The 16,584-nt window shown below is 33.4% G+C and overlaps 1 protein-coding gene across 18 annotated transcripts; it reads right to left on the bottom strand.

Annotated features, from left to right (window-relative positions):
• Positions 1-261: 261 nt before the first annotated feature.
• Positions 262-15,636, bottom strand: sycp2l (synaptonemal complex protein 2-like). Of its 18 annotated transcripts, none has more exons than XR_012399056.1 (34): positions 15,259-15,296; positions 14,924-15,043; positions 14,728-14,844; positions 14,541-14,651; positions 14,434-14,458; positions 14,252-14,337; positions 14,071-14,159; positions 13,837-13,871; positions 13,598-13,740; positions 13,461-13,513; positions 12,885-12,930; positions 12,679-12,771; positions 12,529-12,589; positions 12,177-12,340; positions 12,039-12,078; positions 11,903-11,945; positions 11,786-11,819; positions 11,665-11,696; positions 11,514-11,571; positions 9,889-9,950; positions 9,728-9,773; positions 9,432-9,534; positions 8,375-8,421; positions 8,152-8,281; positions 8,018-8,082; positions 5,463-5,520; positions 5,272-5,370; positions 3,856-3,968; positions 3,395-3,489; positions 3,154-3,253; positions 2,951-3,009; positions 2,269-2,353; positions 1,240-1,386; positions 991-1,159 (listed from the first exon to the last, which is right to left on the bottom strand). XR_012399056.1 is itself a non-coding variant. In XM_073939931.1 (33 exons), the coding sequence occupies exons 1-33, from the start codon at positions 15,262-15,264 to the stop codon at positions 1,091-1,093; spliced, it is 2,511 nt and encodes an 836-aa protein (XP_073796032.1). In that variant the 5' UTR covers positions 15,265-15,296; the 3' UTR covers positions 262-1,090. The 18 variants fall into 18 exon arrangements, 8 of the variants coding, with proteins under 8 accessions (XP_073796032.1, XP_073796033.1, XP_073796034.1 ...); XR_012399057.1 differs by having other exon boundaries at positions 14,541-14,642; XM_073939931.1 differs by lacking the exon at positions 1,240-1,386 and having other exon boundaries at positions 262-1,159; positions 12,177-12,364.
• Positions 15,637-16,584: the final 948 nt, after the last annotated feature.

The following is a 16,584-nucleotide window of genomic DNA, read 5'->3' as shown; positions in this document are numbered from 1 at the left end:
ATATATATATATATATACACATACATATACATATACACACACACACACATACATTTTTTTTTATCCATCTCTTCTTTTCCCAAAAAGACGTTCCTTCAGGGGCACAGTACATTTCAGACCAGAAAATTACTAAAAAGTGTGCACTCACTTGCTTTGAATGACTTATGGCCAAAGGTCATCGTCTCTTACACAGCACTTCTTCCAGTCTTTAGTGGCTGTAGAGGGTTTCTTTAATCACTGTCATCAAGTATTTTAAAGCAATTTTCAATTAGTTCCTTATTTTAATGTTTTCATCTGTAAAGAAATGCTTTACACACATTTTGCTTTGGGACAGAGGGCACTGCCCTATACAAAACAACAAATACAAAAAAAAAAAAAAAAAAAAAAAAACATGCTGGCTTATTAGGCAATGAAAGCAGACAAACGAGCTTCAGACAAATATTTTCCTCCAATTTGCAGCTGCAGAAAATAATCCTAATACTTTTAATACGTTTTCCATCAGACCAAATCAATGATTATTGTTTTATTACAAAATTAAATTTTGGTCTAGTTCTCGATCCACGCAACATGCTCCTCAGCAATTACAGCTGTAGGGTTAAAGTGAAATTCTCTGTATTATCTTGTCCTTTCATGCATTTGTCTTTTGCAGACAACCAGCCCTTTTAGTGGACTAGTAATAATTGGTGACATAATGAAGAGGAAATGTTTTAGAAAAATGTTTTAGAAATAGGAAAGATCCAATTCTTGATATTCCTGAAAGGACCATTTAGACAACCTATTGTCAGAGGGTTTCAAGCACTTTTTTATCTCTATTGCTTAACTTGAAAAGTTCGATCAGCTTCAGGAATTATTTTTTGAAACCCTCTAGACACAGACAAGCAGGTTGAGAAGTCATCAGTAGTTTTGGTCCATACAGTATATATGTGCTAAATGTCAATTGTCAAATACAGGCACAGTATTGATCACAATAACAAAACTCTTCAAAAAAAAGACAATATTCAATTGTTTTAATTAGAAAGAGCACACATATGATGGGCAAAAGAAAAGAAGTGCCACACGAAAAGAAATGGCTTCTTAGTGCATAGACCTATTAGAGATCTGTGGTGGTCGTCTCTGACATGGGAACCATCATGGGTGATTGTTCTTGAGGGGAGGGAGGCTGGAAAAGAGGACATTTCAATTTTGACTTGCACACCTTCTAATTAGTATTTATTAACTGCACACATGATAAATACTTACACAATCATTTACCCTTTGTGCATCTTTATGCACATTTTTGCCTTTTTTCCCCCTTTCATTTGTTGAGCATTTTGGCTGTCATTGCATATATTTGGGCAGAAATGTGTTTTCACATAAAATGTAATATCCTCCTTTACTGTCATAAATCTAATTTTACACAGGGTACAAAAAAAAAGTCACACAGAGGACCTTCAGGACAAAAATGTTCCAGTAGAAACTCCTTAAGTTCAACATTTAATGCCATTTGGCACAAATTTATAGCCTTTTTAACAGAATTTCCATTGATCATTTTGTGTAATTTTGTTGTAAGCACATTCAAAAATATAAAGAACAAAGTATTTGATAAGAATGTGTTATTTTAGTGTTCCCTTTATTTTTTGAGCAGTGTGTTTATTTTATTTTTATTAGTGGTGCAACAATAAAAACTTCTCAGTATGGTTTGATTTTTGGGTTTTAGGTTAGATTCCATTTGGTATATACGTTTAATAATAATTAAAAAAATACTCCACGAGACAAAACACAAGATTGGGTTCATGAGAACAAGACAAGATTGTTACACTGTTTTTAAAAAATCCTCAATGACTATTACAATGTATGAATGGAAAAATGGTGAAACTGGAAAAATAAAATCACAATGCTAAGCTATTTAGGTGCTTTTTTTTTGTTAAATCGACAGTGCTTAAAATGTTAGTGGAAAATCCCAGTACCAAAATTTAGTAAGGTGACACCAGTAGTCAAAAGTAGGCTTATATTAGAATGATTTAAAAGTTTAATGTTTTGGTAGTTATGGTCTGATAAGCAATTAAGTAAATAAGATCTGATAATGGTAAAGAAGTCTAATAACAAAAATTGTGAAAATGTTACTTTTGTAATGTGTTTGGACACAGACATTTTTGTCCTCTGTTGACCACAGTGTAACATTTTTTTTTTTATTGAAGCACAAGGTTTAAATAATCTTAATTTGAAGAAAGGAAAATGTCTAGCTTTCATACATAGGCAAAGAAGAGCTTTACTGAATAGACCACTTACCACAGTGCTTTTTGCCTCTCTTTGTGCTGATACACTAAATGATGATGGTTGTGCACTTGCATCAGGTAGTAAGAGAGAATGCAATCTGACATGAAAAAATAAATAAATCAGAAGTTCTTTTAATTAGAGAAATAATACAAATACATAAGATTAGTGGCTCCCAAATCCAGTCCCAGGCATTCATTGCTCTGTACTTTTTCGGTCTTTCTTATTTGACACTGCACAAATCATGAAGCTTTCTGCTTAAGAGCTAATGTTCTGAAACAATTGAGCAGAGGACTGTAGATGGGAACCACTGTGTCATAAATGCGACATTTATTTACAATTCTAAAATAAGTGCAGGTAGGTCAAATATCTAACTGCCCTCTATAAAAGCTGACAAAATTTGGAATGTGCTTCCAAGTATTAACAACAACAAAAACATCAACATTTTCAGGGATTAATAAGATTACCCTTCTAGATGCTCACGCAAACCCATTATAGACCATTTTGACAATATACAATGCTTAACATCTAGTATTACATTTTTAATTTGATTTGCTTCCAAGAATAATAATAAAAAGATAGAAGAATAAATGTCAAGATATTATTTAATGGACTCGTTACAGTTATGAAATAGATCGACAACAATCAACGACATCACCACATTAAAATAGTCGATAACAATCTTAGACTTTTCTACCTGTTCTGCTGTCTATCACAGAATGTCCGGACTGTGTCCGACTCTGACCGCCAGAAATTCTGAAACATTAAGAGTGTTTAGCTGAGATCATCATAGAGTTCCATTAAATATAATTGTTCAAGTGATTATAGAAACATTTCAGTTCAAATTTAAAAGACAGCCTTTATAATACAGAAAAGGTGTATTGAAAAGCTGAGACAGACCACAGTCTCCTTTTCAATGGATTTGAGCGACAGACAATCCTGTTCCAAACATTCCAATTGGTGCACCACAGTGTTTTGGAACTGCTCCAGATGCAATAACCTACATGCATTGATTGGTAATTATATTTTTAAACATCACATGTACAGTAGTCACATTAAATTACATAACATTTATGCATTTTCATGTCAAGGGGGAAATGTTAATACTGTTAATTGTGAATGCCGCTTCTTATGTTTGTACCTTTGATTGTGTACTGTTCCCAGGAGGGAGGTCACATTTCTCTGACAGTCTGTGAAAGACTGCAGTGTTCTGGCTTCGATTTTCTTGTACCTGCTCTGGATCACAAAGAAAATCCCACGCTCACTAACCAAGACAGGGGTGAGTTAACTAAACATATGCAGAAGAGCAAATGAGATTTAGAGAATTGTCAGCTCAGAGAATGGAAGCTGTTGTCTTCTGAGAACTTGAAACACAAGGCTAATCCTATGTTTGTTTTTTGTCATTTTAAAACTTCTGACATTCTGCTCCATCCACTTAAGGAAAACAGCTATCTGTACATGCCCACTAAATATATCCTTTTATGATTCAAATGAAAATTTTAAATATGAATTAAAATCACAATTTGCATGTAAGAGTTGGATAATCTTAGGGCCAGATAAGTTATCGGAAGTTGAAAGGCCTGGAGTAAGATTTGTACTCACAGAAAAGTGTGCTCTCAACTGAATCTTAAACGAGTTAAATGCTTTTCTAACACCAGCACCCAACTCTTCCTCTGACTCCTCACCACCTTCCATTAGAGCTTCAGTTACTCGTTCTATACACACAGGGAAAAAAAAAACCACAAAGTTAATAAACTAACCTAAACTTACACCCAAACTCTAATAAATGTGTTTAGATTTGAGAGAGAGGAGAGAAAGTGATAGAAAGTGAGAGAGAGAGAGAGAGAGAGAGAGAAAGAGAAAAGAAAGCGAGAGCAAGTGAGAGAAGCTCTTTAAATGTGGTATTCAGGTCATCCCCCCCGTTTGGCAGAAAGCAGCAGAACACAAAAGCTGTTCTGAATCCTTTCAAGCTAAAGAGCAAGGCCTTGAAGCTGCCATTTTCAAGAGTTTGAGTACCAGGAAATACATAAACTGATAAAAATGTATACCTCAAATGCAATTCAAGTTGTTTTGTCTGGTACATTTGAACAACGATATCTTGTGCAATTTACTCAGATTCTGCTAATCAGCACCATACATTTCTCAGAAAAAAAAAAGAGTTTAAAAAAAAAAGGAGCTGTTCCAATCTCTTGATACCTTAATTTATTTTCAGACCACATATTACAATATTTTACACAACTTTAGAGAGCCCTCTCATCCTCCAGCAAAAGCAAACCAACTTAGTTCTCAAAAAAGTAAATGTGACATAGGTGAAGTTTTTTTTTTCCATTTAAGTTTTAAGAGCATTTTATGAATACAGTTGAATCACTAGTCACATGGTATGTTTGACGGTGTTTTTGGTTCCTTTTCTGGACTTTGTATGTCTCAGGGCTAGGTATGGGCCGGTATACGATTCTGATGGTTTCATAACCTTGGATAAAAATACACTTTTACAGTATTGTCATTATTGCTCTAAAACGTATATATTTTTCAAATGACTGGGTAAAAAACTAAAACTTTGTCATGTCAGGCTTCTGCCGTCTTCATTCGTTTAATAAACAATGATTTCTTTACCATTTAAAATGGCATCTTTGAGTATCATTTCTGCTGGAGATACTGTTGTCCTAAAAAACTTAAAACGTAAAAAAACAAAACAAAAAAAAAATATCCATAAACCGTAGTAACAGTATAGCAGAAAATGTTGGCAGTTTTAAAACCTTGACTTTACCAAACCATGGTATATCTTAAAAACGGTTATCGTCTCATACTCGGGGCTCAGTAGGAAGCTCTCAGATTTAGAGTAGTCTAAAATATTTCACTTGTGCTTATAAGATGAACAAAGGTCTCTGTGAATTTGAATAACAACAGGGTAATTAACAGAATTTAAAATGTTGGTGTGAACTAATCCCCAAATAAATTTAAAGTAGTTTGACTAGGCTCAAACGTCCAATGTGTTGCAAAGCTCATGGTAAAATGTACCTGCAGCATCCTCTAGTGGGCCAGACAGGAAAGGTCTTCTAGGTGGGCATGCCGGTTGTTTAGGCACCTCTGCCTCTTCATTTAAGTGCACATGCAGTTCTGCAGGCATATGGTTCCAACAGTTACTTTTACAGAAATTGTTAATGATGTATGGTACTGAAATATTACAGATGCATCAACTTCGGACTCACCTGAGGATTCAATTGCTTCATTTCTTTGAGAAGGTAATGCTTTATCTAAAATATGCTCCTAAAACAATATGAATAATTACTCACTCACTCACTCACTCTGTAGAACTGTTAGGTACACATGATCAACTGCTACAGTACATGCAAGCACACAATCGGCCAATCAAAATGCATTAACGCAATAGTTAAATTCATGTCACCTTGTAATTAACAATTTCCAGATGATAACAGGGTCCAGCTGCATAAACACAGTCGGCATGTTAAGACCAACTAGCAGTTAGCCAAGGGTAAAGCTGCGATCACACTAGAGTTTGAGTATGCAAAATTCTGTTGTACGGCGCTGCGAAATAGTGTGGGATTAAAAATGATTAGACAACAGCGATTGGTCCATATGTTAAATTTCTGTCCAGAGAGGTCATGTTTTGATCCTTGATTAGTTTCTCGCAGTCAAGTGATGCGATTTCGCAGGTCAGAGTTCACAAAGCCTGAACTTTGCAAAGCAGCGAACTGCGAAACTTGACGCATGACCTTGCGTTTCCGTTCTAACTTTGCATGCATATGAATGGAAGTTTATGGGGAGAAAAGTCCAGTGTGACCGCAGCTTTATAAGTTCTGCTTTTTGGATTGAAATTAGAGTAGTCAAATCACTAAAATGCTCCAGCCAGTCTTTAAGGGTGAAAGAAATAGTGTCCAACGTTAAGACTAGTCCAAGTGGTTTATGCAACCAGCCCACTTCACATTTAAGTCAGAGCTGCGCATGTCCTTGGAATGATGTGCTTATAGCTATGCTATCATACTAAGCATATCTTAAATAAATAAATGGTAGAGATGGTACACAGTACAAGTCAGGGCTCTCAGAAAATGATCAGAATACAATTCATTATTATAGTTTGTATGAGGACACTTTATTCATCCCAATGAATAAATATTCATTCGATCTGCTACAGTAGGTGATTTGAGCAAAAGGTTTTCAAGCCTGTCTTAGAGTTTCCCAAATTTTGAATGCCACCTTCATCTGACAAAGCCTAGCTCACACAACATGGCAAGACATTGGCAGATCGCAGTGCCGTTCAAACTACATGACTAGATTAGAGTGTGAAGCTGCGGTCACACTGGACTTTTCTCCCCATAGACTTCCATTCATACGAATGCCAATGCGTCAGACCAAAAATGCAAGGTTGTGCGTTAAGTTTCACAGATCGCTGCATTGCAAAGTTCAAGATTGGTGAATTCTGTCCTACAAAATCGCATAACTTGACTGCATGAGAGCAAACAAGGATCAAAACTCGACCTCTGAACAGAAATTTACAATATGGCTCGCTTTTTAAAATGTCTAATCATATTGTTTACTCTTTTTATAGCTCTGTACGACAGAATTACTTAGTGTGACTGCGGCATGACTCTGATAACTAGTGTTAATTAGTGTGTACCAGTGTGTTCAATACTCAACCTTTTCATAATATTTTAATTTTCTAAGATTACCGATTTTAGGGTTTTCATTAGTTGTCAACAAAATCTGTGTGGAATGAATGTATACATTATACAAGTGTCACTTCTTGAATCGAATTAGTGAAATAAACCAACTTTTTTTCTTTATTTAATAATACAGACTGGAGAAACTAGTTTTTGCCTCATAGATGCATTCTTCCAAGTTGGACTAAATGAGTCCACTTTAAAATATTGCATGAAATATATCCAGTTAATTTAGTAATTTTCAAAAATGTTTATATTCGGAGTACTTATACATTTTGATGAAAAGATGAAACTTTTAAATATTCATTGTTTTGTTCTTTTGTTTTTTTTTTTTTTGTTTTTTTTTTGGTGAATTTGTTGAGGGCTTTTGGTTTGATTTTTATTATCATTATTTAAACACCCCCTAACCTTTGCACAATCTTTTAGTTTTAAAATATATTATTTGTTAGAACTCTGAAATTGTACAAATATAAAAATTTATTTTAAACTATTTTGTTCACAATTTGTTTTTTCCCGAATGTACACTAATCCCTAAATTTACACATTTTCTAATTAAGATGTACGACTGTTTGTTCTTTATAACTGATTTTTGTAATCTACTGTTTTAATGTTAGAGCTTGTTCATTCTGAATGTTTTTATATGAAATTATTTTAAAGATGGCAATACTCAAATCATTAAACAAGCATAGAAACTCTAATTCTGGTTCAAATGTAAAAGATTTATAAAGATTTAAATGTATAGCAGAAGAAATAGGGGGGAAAAAAACAGGTCAATACTACTTTTGGAATCCAAATCAGATTGTATCGTACCCAAAAGTTTCCATTCTTACTTGTGATAGCCAAAGCTCATATAATCTCTAGCCCTACAAATTCAGTACAACGCTTTTCAATATGTGGTGGAATGGAGTTGCATCATGAATTTGAAGCCAGCACACATGTTAAAACAGACCAAATTCTGTGTAATGTGTTTAGTTGAATCTATTCCATGAACAATAAAATGTAGCACTCAAAGCTGAACGGGGTCAAACCTGGTTCTAGCAAATGTGAACATACATAAGCACAACATACTAAAAATCAAGCTGTACCTCTTCCATAAGATCAAGTTCATCTGCTTGTAAACTGCTTTCAGAAACAGTCTTGTTTTGAAAACCTAGAAAATAAAAACATAGGTCATGAGCTATCTTTTACAACTATCCTCTTTGAGTTTTGTTATACTGACCGGAATCAGCAGTAGTGTCTTTGAGTGAAGATGATTGCATGATAAATGATTTCTCTAGTTTGTGTTCAAACCAGTCATCATCTTCACTTGCCATGTTTTTCATTTCTTGAACTCCTTTGGGTATTGATAGCTTCCCCACCACCCAAAAAAAAAATATATATATAGTGAAAGAAAGAAAAATTATTTTAAATTCAAATTCAAAATAAAGAAAGTAACTTTATACCTTGGAGAAATCCTCTTCATTACTGCTCGGTGAAGATAAAGGAAGAACTGGGCAAGAATTCATTTTTAATTAGGTTGTGAAACATTTGAAAGATTTACACAACAATGTAGTCATATATATATATATATATATATATATATATATATATATATATATATATATATATATATATATATATATATATATATATATATATATATATATATATATATATATATATACACCAAATGTACACTTCAATCCCTAATTTTACACATTTTCTAATTGAGATGTAAAACTGTTTGTTCATTATAACTGATTTTTGTAATCTACTGTTTTAATGTTAGAGCTTGTTCATTCTGAATATTTTTATATGAAATTATTTTTAAGATGGCAATACTCAAATCATTAAACAAGCATAGAAACTCTAATTCTGGTTCAAATGTAAAGTTTTAAAGATTTAAATGTATAGCAGAAGAAATAGGGAAAAAAATAGGTCAAGAATAGTTAAGATAAAAGGAAGAACTGGGCAAGAATTAATCTTTAATTAAAATGTGAAAGATTTACACAACAATGTAGTCATTATATATATATATATATATATATATATATATATATATATATATATATATATATATATATATATATATTACTCAAGTTTAGTACTTTGGGTCAGATTTACCAAATGGAAAAATAGCATGAGAGCACACTTCCAAAACAGCAGCGATGGCCAACAACAGCAATTTCAAGCGCAAGATTGTGACTTTTTTTTGTTGTTAAATAATGAGGCAGGTACCAGTAATTTGAAGAATGTAAACATTAGATAATCAAATTAAATGATTCATTAAAAAAATCATTATTAAAATCAGCATTAACTGCTGAAGAACAGTAAATTAAACAAAGACCCTTAAAGTATATTACTGCCTAAATGAAATAAATAAGATTTAAATTCTAAAGCAGCCTAACTCTCTGGATGCAACTCATTCGATTACCACCGATTTGAAATGTAATTGAGATTTATAAACTGCAAAATATGAGTAACTGTCACATTAATTTGCATGTATTGCATTAATGATACCTCTGAGTTTGCTCTTAGCTCTGGGTTTTCTTCTATGGTAGTCAGCTTGTGGTGTCCCTTCACGATGAGATCCTTTATCTGAATGCGTCATTCTCATTTTCTTCTGCGATCATGCAAATTTTACAACTTTTTAGTGCCGTACTTATAAAAGAGGAACAAAAGCAGTTCATCACCAATAATCAGAATACATAGCCTATTTATTAGTGAGAAATAAAGTAAACTAGAGCATTCTTGGACACACCAATAATAATAATAATAATAATAATAATAATAATAATATTTTCTTTCTGGCTAACCTTCACAGGAGTTCTACTCAAAGTGTCAGGAAGGGATTTTGTAGACCTGAAGAAGAAAAAGGAACATTTTAGGCTATTGTAAAATCGCACAGTACTACATTTTTACATACAGAACATAATTATTTCATATGCTTCAGTATTAGTATTACTTTTTTTTTTACCCATTAGTTGATGATGATGATGATGACGTCTGACAGAATAACATTGTTTTGGCACGTGCAACCTAAACAGAAAGATCACAATTTCACAAGACCACAACATTTCAAATTGAGATTCTAGAAGTAAAAATACATGTGAATGTAGCTAAAAAAATACAAGTCTAAAATCAAACGATCTATCAAGAGTATAATATGTGCCTTGAAACTTCTAAAGCAACATTAGTTTCTCATTTGAGTGGCATTTTGTGGACATTAAGACACTGACTTAAGTTTATAAAAACATTGACCCAGAAACTAAAAGAAATTTGTCCAAAAACAGTCTAAGAGGACAGTGGATCTGATATTCGTGTCTGCACTGACCTGCTAACTCACAAAGTGATGTTTAAATCTAACACGAAGTTTACTTATAAAAATATTGAGGATCACGCGCTTATGATTGACCGCTGCTGGTCCCGCATTAGCTTACACATGATTCACCAATCGGATGATTCCTAACTCATTATAATTAACTAGAGTTCCTTACCTGTCATCTTCGGCTTGAAGGATCCCCCCCTCCCACCCCTACTCCTTGATAGGGGAGCATGGCAGCACAGTGGTTAGCACTGTTGCCTTACAGCAAGAAAGTCACTGGTCCAAGTCTCTAACAGGTCAGTCGAGCTTTACATGTTCATACCTATCTGAGCTCAAGCTCCCCTCTCGCCCTTAAAATGGGAGGGAGCCCCGGGCTCCAGGATCTTATGAGCTCAGGGCTCTCTCCCAGGACAGCATCCCAAACACGCTTTATAATCAATCATCAGCTAGTGAACTCGAATGAAAGTTAAATTCTTTGGTTTCCTGTCAGATCAGCTGGTATCAAGTGTCAATAAGACACTGATATACACATTTACATTAAGGATACCTGGGGCAGCCATAAACATGCCTGCTCGCATACAGTTGAGGTCAAAATTATTTGTCCCCCTGAAATATTTCCTGTTTGTTTTTCCCTCAATTGCTGTTTAACTAAGAGAAGATTGTCTTGACTAATTTATAACAACTTATTTTTTTTTATTATCTTTGCCATGATGACAGCACATAATATTTTACTAGATATTTTTCAAGACACTTCTATACAGCTTAGTGACATTAAGAGGCTTAACTAGGTTAATTAGGCAGGTGTGGGTAATTAGGCAAGTTATTGTATAAGAATGATTTGCTCTGAAGACTATTGAAAAAATGTATAGCTTAAAAGGGCTAATAATTATGACCTTAAAATGTTTTTTAAAAATTAAAAAACTGCTTTTATTCTAGCTGAAATTAAACAAATAGGACTTTCTCCAGAGGAAAAAAATATTATCAGACATACTGTGAACATTTCCTTGCTCCGTTAAGCATAATTTGGGAAATATTTTAAAAAGAAAAAATATATAAATTCAAAGGGGGGCTAATAATTCTGACTTAAACTCTACGTCAGAAAACTACTCTCGATATTACGGTCAGATAGCATCCAAAATCAGCTTTAAAAAGTTGACGTGAGAAGCAGATTTGGACAATGTTATTTTGCAAATAATACCAAATTAATATATTTTGGAACGAAAGCATTAAACACTATGAACTCTATCAGCACATAAAAACAAAACACAAACACACACCTCAGAATCTGAATGATCCTTAAAACGAAAGATGTCTTGGCATCTGTTTCCTTTCACTCTTCACTCACCAAAAAAAAAAAAAAAAAAAGCATAAAAAAAATACCCGTCTCTTGATTATAGAGCCTGTGGATCCAGCAATAAATAAGCTTACTTTGATCTCGGTCCACTCAAAAGAAGAGAAAGCTGAAAAATGACTTAGCTGGTCAAACTGGGCACCCATACAACCTATTGTATGTGATTTTCTTGGTTTGCTGTAGAAATTATCTAGTTACCCGATGGATGCTTTTGAATTTTCCAGCAGGGGAACTAGGAAATAATGTATGATGTTAGAGAAACAAAATATACTGTATGTAGAAATACTGTGATGCATAGCAGTCTGGAAAACATACCTTGTAAATATACAAGGGATCACTGGTTGCTCATGTTGGGGTCCTGTACATTATAAAATCAGAATTACATTTCAGATATATCACCTTAGAACAAAAGGGACCTTTTAACACTGCATATCTGTAATAAGGTGTGTGCCTTTTGTCATGGTCAAGCTATCTCCGGATTGCAGAGTGTCCTAAGAAGATGCACAAAACATACATGTATGCTTATTTATATTTGACCATTATATATTTTGTCTGGTAAAATAATAATATTTTTAATTATGCAAGTCACCTTTGAAACTGTGGCAGACTGTGGTTTCTCCTCAAACACTCTCAGTAGGGCTGTTTCGATGCTGTGCACAGAGCTAAAAATTATTTTGACCATTTTGCCTGTGATCCCTCCCTGACAGATTGGTGTAGTCAGGTGAACAGCCAATATCTTCCTGTCATCGCATTCTGCAAGCATAGTCATTTTGAGAACTGAAATATAAGAAATGTATATTTGTGGCATTTAAAGCTTTTCTAATTTTCATTGGTCCACTTCAGGTACAATTTCAGATTTAATGCTAATAAGGAACAAACATTTTATGAAAAATTTAGAGTAAGAAAAAGGTATGGTTAGAGAAAAGTCCCACATATCCCACCTTGAACATCATATGTTCTGACAATGTCTTTAGGTAGGTGAATCAGTTCCCACAGCGTGTTCTACCACAACATTAAGCTCACTTTAGATACACTGCATATAATGGTTGATATTACAATATTCACTTGCATTATAAACATTTTGGATGCACCTGAGGGTCTTTTACAAAGAAAGTAATGGTTGATGTTCCAAGGTTGAAGTCCACCCAAAACTCCTGTAGAAACTCGTCTTCAGGCTTTAAGAGCTTGAAAAGAGCATTCAAGCACCATGTAATGCAAGAAAACACACACTAGAAGTAACATATGAAAAAAGGGCAAAACAAAAATGGAAAAAAAGAAAAAACTGATTTAGGCTTACCTCAGTTGAACCAAGAAAAGCTTGAATACAAGGAAATGAAAAGACTCTAGGGAAAGCACATGATAATACAAATAAGTCAAAAGCTATATAGAGGTATGGATTACTGGATAAAGCCAGAATAAAAAAACAGTGGCGGTTAGAGTGTAAATGGCACCCTAGTCTTAGACCCGACACATAGCAGAGAATAAATGTTATGAAGTCTTGGCTCCCTGACTCTTCATCCCTCCTTTCTGCTTCATAGTCATGCTTAGTGAAAGTAACATCATCATCATATTACATAGACTTGTTCCACACAGAGAAAAACAAACTTGCACATGCAAAACGTAAAATGTGAATAGCCCCTAACACCTTACTCTTGTCGCCTTTATGCAAGTGTATTAATTTACAGTGGCAATAAAGTAAATCGTATTTCAATGCTTTTACTAAGGAATGTTTTTTTATTGCACCGTCTCCCCAAGCCACCCCCAGCAAGATGCCGCCCTGGGCGATCTCCCTTATTGCCCATGCCCAAATCCACCACTGATAAAAAAAACAACAAACACACACACAACAACACTAATAATTACTCAAATATACCTTGATGAACCCCCAAAATAACTATTCAGTTCATTCAGAAATGTCCTACAGTCCTTAAACACAGGAGAAAAGCTGTTAATAAAGGCAACAAACATACACACACAGCTTTAGAAATGAAAAATAAAATCTAAACATACAGTTTCAAAATCTTTGTCACGAATTGAAGTAAAAGCTGAAGCAAAGCTTCTAAAATTAAACCATTTCCCAGCAAAGTCTCCTCTCAGTTTCCTTGGTGTCATTCTACAGAGTGCTTCAGAAATGGCCACCTGCATTTCATAATCTTTTAAAAGTCAGAAATAATAATTAATTATTTGTGTTCAATAAATAATAAACACTAATTTAGCAAAATTTATAACTTACAAAATAGCTGACTTACCACCAATATCTGTCAGCACTTTTGCCAAGTCTTCTCTGTAAGAAATATATAGGCTATTTTTCATTATAATGAATTATTGTAAATATTAATGGAAACTCTACTGGCGTTTTTGTTCATGGTGCAGACCACTAGGGTGCACTCTTTTGCCACAAAAAATGCAGTTGATATCTTACACATTCACGTTATTTTCAACTACTCTTTTAATATAATAGCAATGCTGAAAGGACGACTTACAAAAGCCCGATATGGTCATTTGAGTGGCAAAGTTTCTTCCTTACGTCTTTGGGGCTGCTATCTAACATGGAGTTTATTGTTCTGATGGCCTGAATACAATGACACAAAATGTAATTTCACTTAAACTGAACGTTTAGCAGTTATTTATCTCACCCCATTACATTTTCACCAACACACTTACCTCTAGACGAAGACAGAAAGGTACCTCATAATCCAAAACAACAGCGCCGAACCGCAGAAGAAATACATCCAGGATCTTGTTGCTTCCTACGAATCATAATTATGACTATTTTATCACCACCATCATTATAATAATTTCATCGAGAACATCTGTAGTGTACAACAAAAGTGCTAAATACTTACCTGAAATGGTGGTCTGACATAGACTCTGTGTGTGAAATATAAATCAGTCTATAACTTCCTTTAAAAACAATTCCTCAGTGATAAAAATAAATAAATAAAAATATTACCATGGAAATCTCGTAAAAAACTTCGATGAGTTTTAAAACGTCCCTTGGTGGTTTTGGCTGTGCTTTGAGGTACTCTGACGCCGTCTCAAACCAGTTCAACATGTAAAAATCGTGCAAATAAGAAATTATTTAAAGATATTATAATTAATTATTATGTGTAATGTTAATCAGAATTAAATATGCTTATCTTCGCAACCAAACCGTTATGGACAAGTTTGTGGATGCAGTCTTCATCTTTATTGATCAGACCTTCAATTGCTCGTAATATCAAGGCGACATTCTTATGTTCATGTTTATGCAGCTCCTAAAAAAACACACACACTTTACGTTACGATACACTAGACTACGTTAGCCCTACGTAAAAAGACAAACGCATAACTTGCCTTGATAACAACATCGTCCAATCGATCAACCAATGTAACCGATGATTTTTCTTCGGCAAGAATTACAACAGCCATGTTCACATTATTTTGAACAAAGGCATCACGCAGTCTGCGCCCAAACTACATAATATAAAGAGGGAAAGCAGTGCATTAATTTCTGCAACACTAAAAACAAACATAATACGGTTAATTGGGTGTAGCCTAAATTAGACTAATAGCCTTAAATAATATACTGTTTTTATTGGTTTGTACATCTATAGCGGAGATTGCCTATAACTTATCAGTTACTATAAAAGTAGAAGTTTAAAAATGAATTGACTAGAGCAAAAACTTACATTCATGATGCAAAGACAGGCGAGTTCCTCCAACTCGTAAACCAATTAAACACGCCTGGTGTTTAATTATGGTGCGTTCAAACCTGGGAAGTTCGGGATTTGTCATAATGATGTCACATCGGTCAGATATTTTGCTACAAGCATGGACACAGTCTCACAATCACCTTTAACTTAATCTGTTATCCAGTAGCTTTTCAATTGATAAAAACATGAATTTAAAAACTCCTATTGGATTATGCCTGACAAGGTCTTTGTGACTGAGAATTCATTTCTAAGCATTTTCTGCTTTACTGCAAGGTTCTGTTTTCCGAGCCTCTTTTAAAACATCTGGGAATATTTTTGTCATTCTATAGAAACGTTTGCTTTTGGAATTGCAAGGTGTCTAAAAAGCAATTACCTTTTAAACATTTAAACCTAGACTGCATTAACACACAAATAACAGTTTAATGATTTTTAAAAAGATTTATATATAAAAAATATATATATTTGAAGAATGCATGTATCCTTTTTGTCACTAATGTTACCGACTTTTTAGGCAAAATTAAAGGTTTTTATTGTTATTATTATTAGTAGTAGTAGTAGTAGTAGTAGTAGTAATATTTTTATTGTAAAATATTATTGTTTCTTTTCAGCACATGTATTCAGAATTACAGAAAAAAATTATGGTAGTGCAATAAATAAGGAGATTATGTTTTGTTTGTTTTTGCTTACATCTACCCTTGCTAGCTAAATCACTTGTGAAGTACTTGACATTTAAATTGCTTCATTTAAAGGCATAGAAATGGTAAATTGTTAAATATTTTTAACAATTTTAAATAATTTCTTTCTTATTGCATGTAGTTTTAAATGAAATGGTTACTGTAGTCATTATTACTTTTATTACAATTATCATTAATATTAATAATAATAATAATAATAGTAATAATAATTAAAATTATTTGTGAAATTATGAGTGATTTCGGAAAGATCATGTGACTCTGAAGACTGGAGTAATGAAAATTCCCCTTTAAAATCACTGGAATACATTTTTATATTAAATTATAAACTACTTTTGAACATTTTTTTTTTTTTTACAGTGCAATGACATTTCACAATTTTACAGTTTGCACTGTATTTTTGATTAAATAAATGCAGCTTTGGTGAGCAGGATAAGCTTATTTTAAAAATTAAAAAACCCTACTGACCCCAAACTTTTGACCGGTAGCGGTATATAATTATATATATATATATATATAATTGTATATATATAATTTAGATAAATAATTATTAACAGAATTAACACAGAGAACACAAGTAAAAAAAGGATATAAATTAACTTTATGAATA

The sequence above is a fragment of the Danio rerio genome, chromosome 24 (assembly GCF_049306965.1).
Source record: "Danio rerio strain Tuebingen ecotype United States chromosome 24, GRCz12tu, whole genome shotgun sequence".
NCBI classification, from domain to species: Eukaryota; Metazoa; Chordata; class Actinopteri; order Cypriniformes; family Danionidae; genus Danio; species Danio rerio.
Note: the sequence above shows the minus strand (reverse complement) of the source record. Positions and strands in the feature narration are given on the sequence as shown.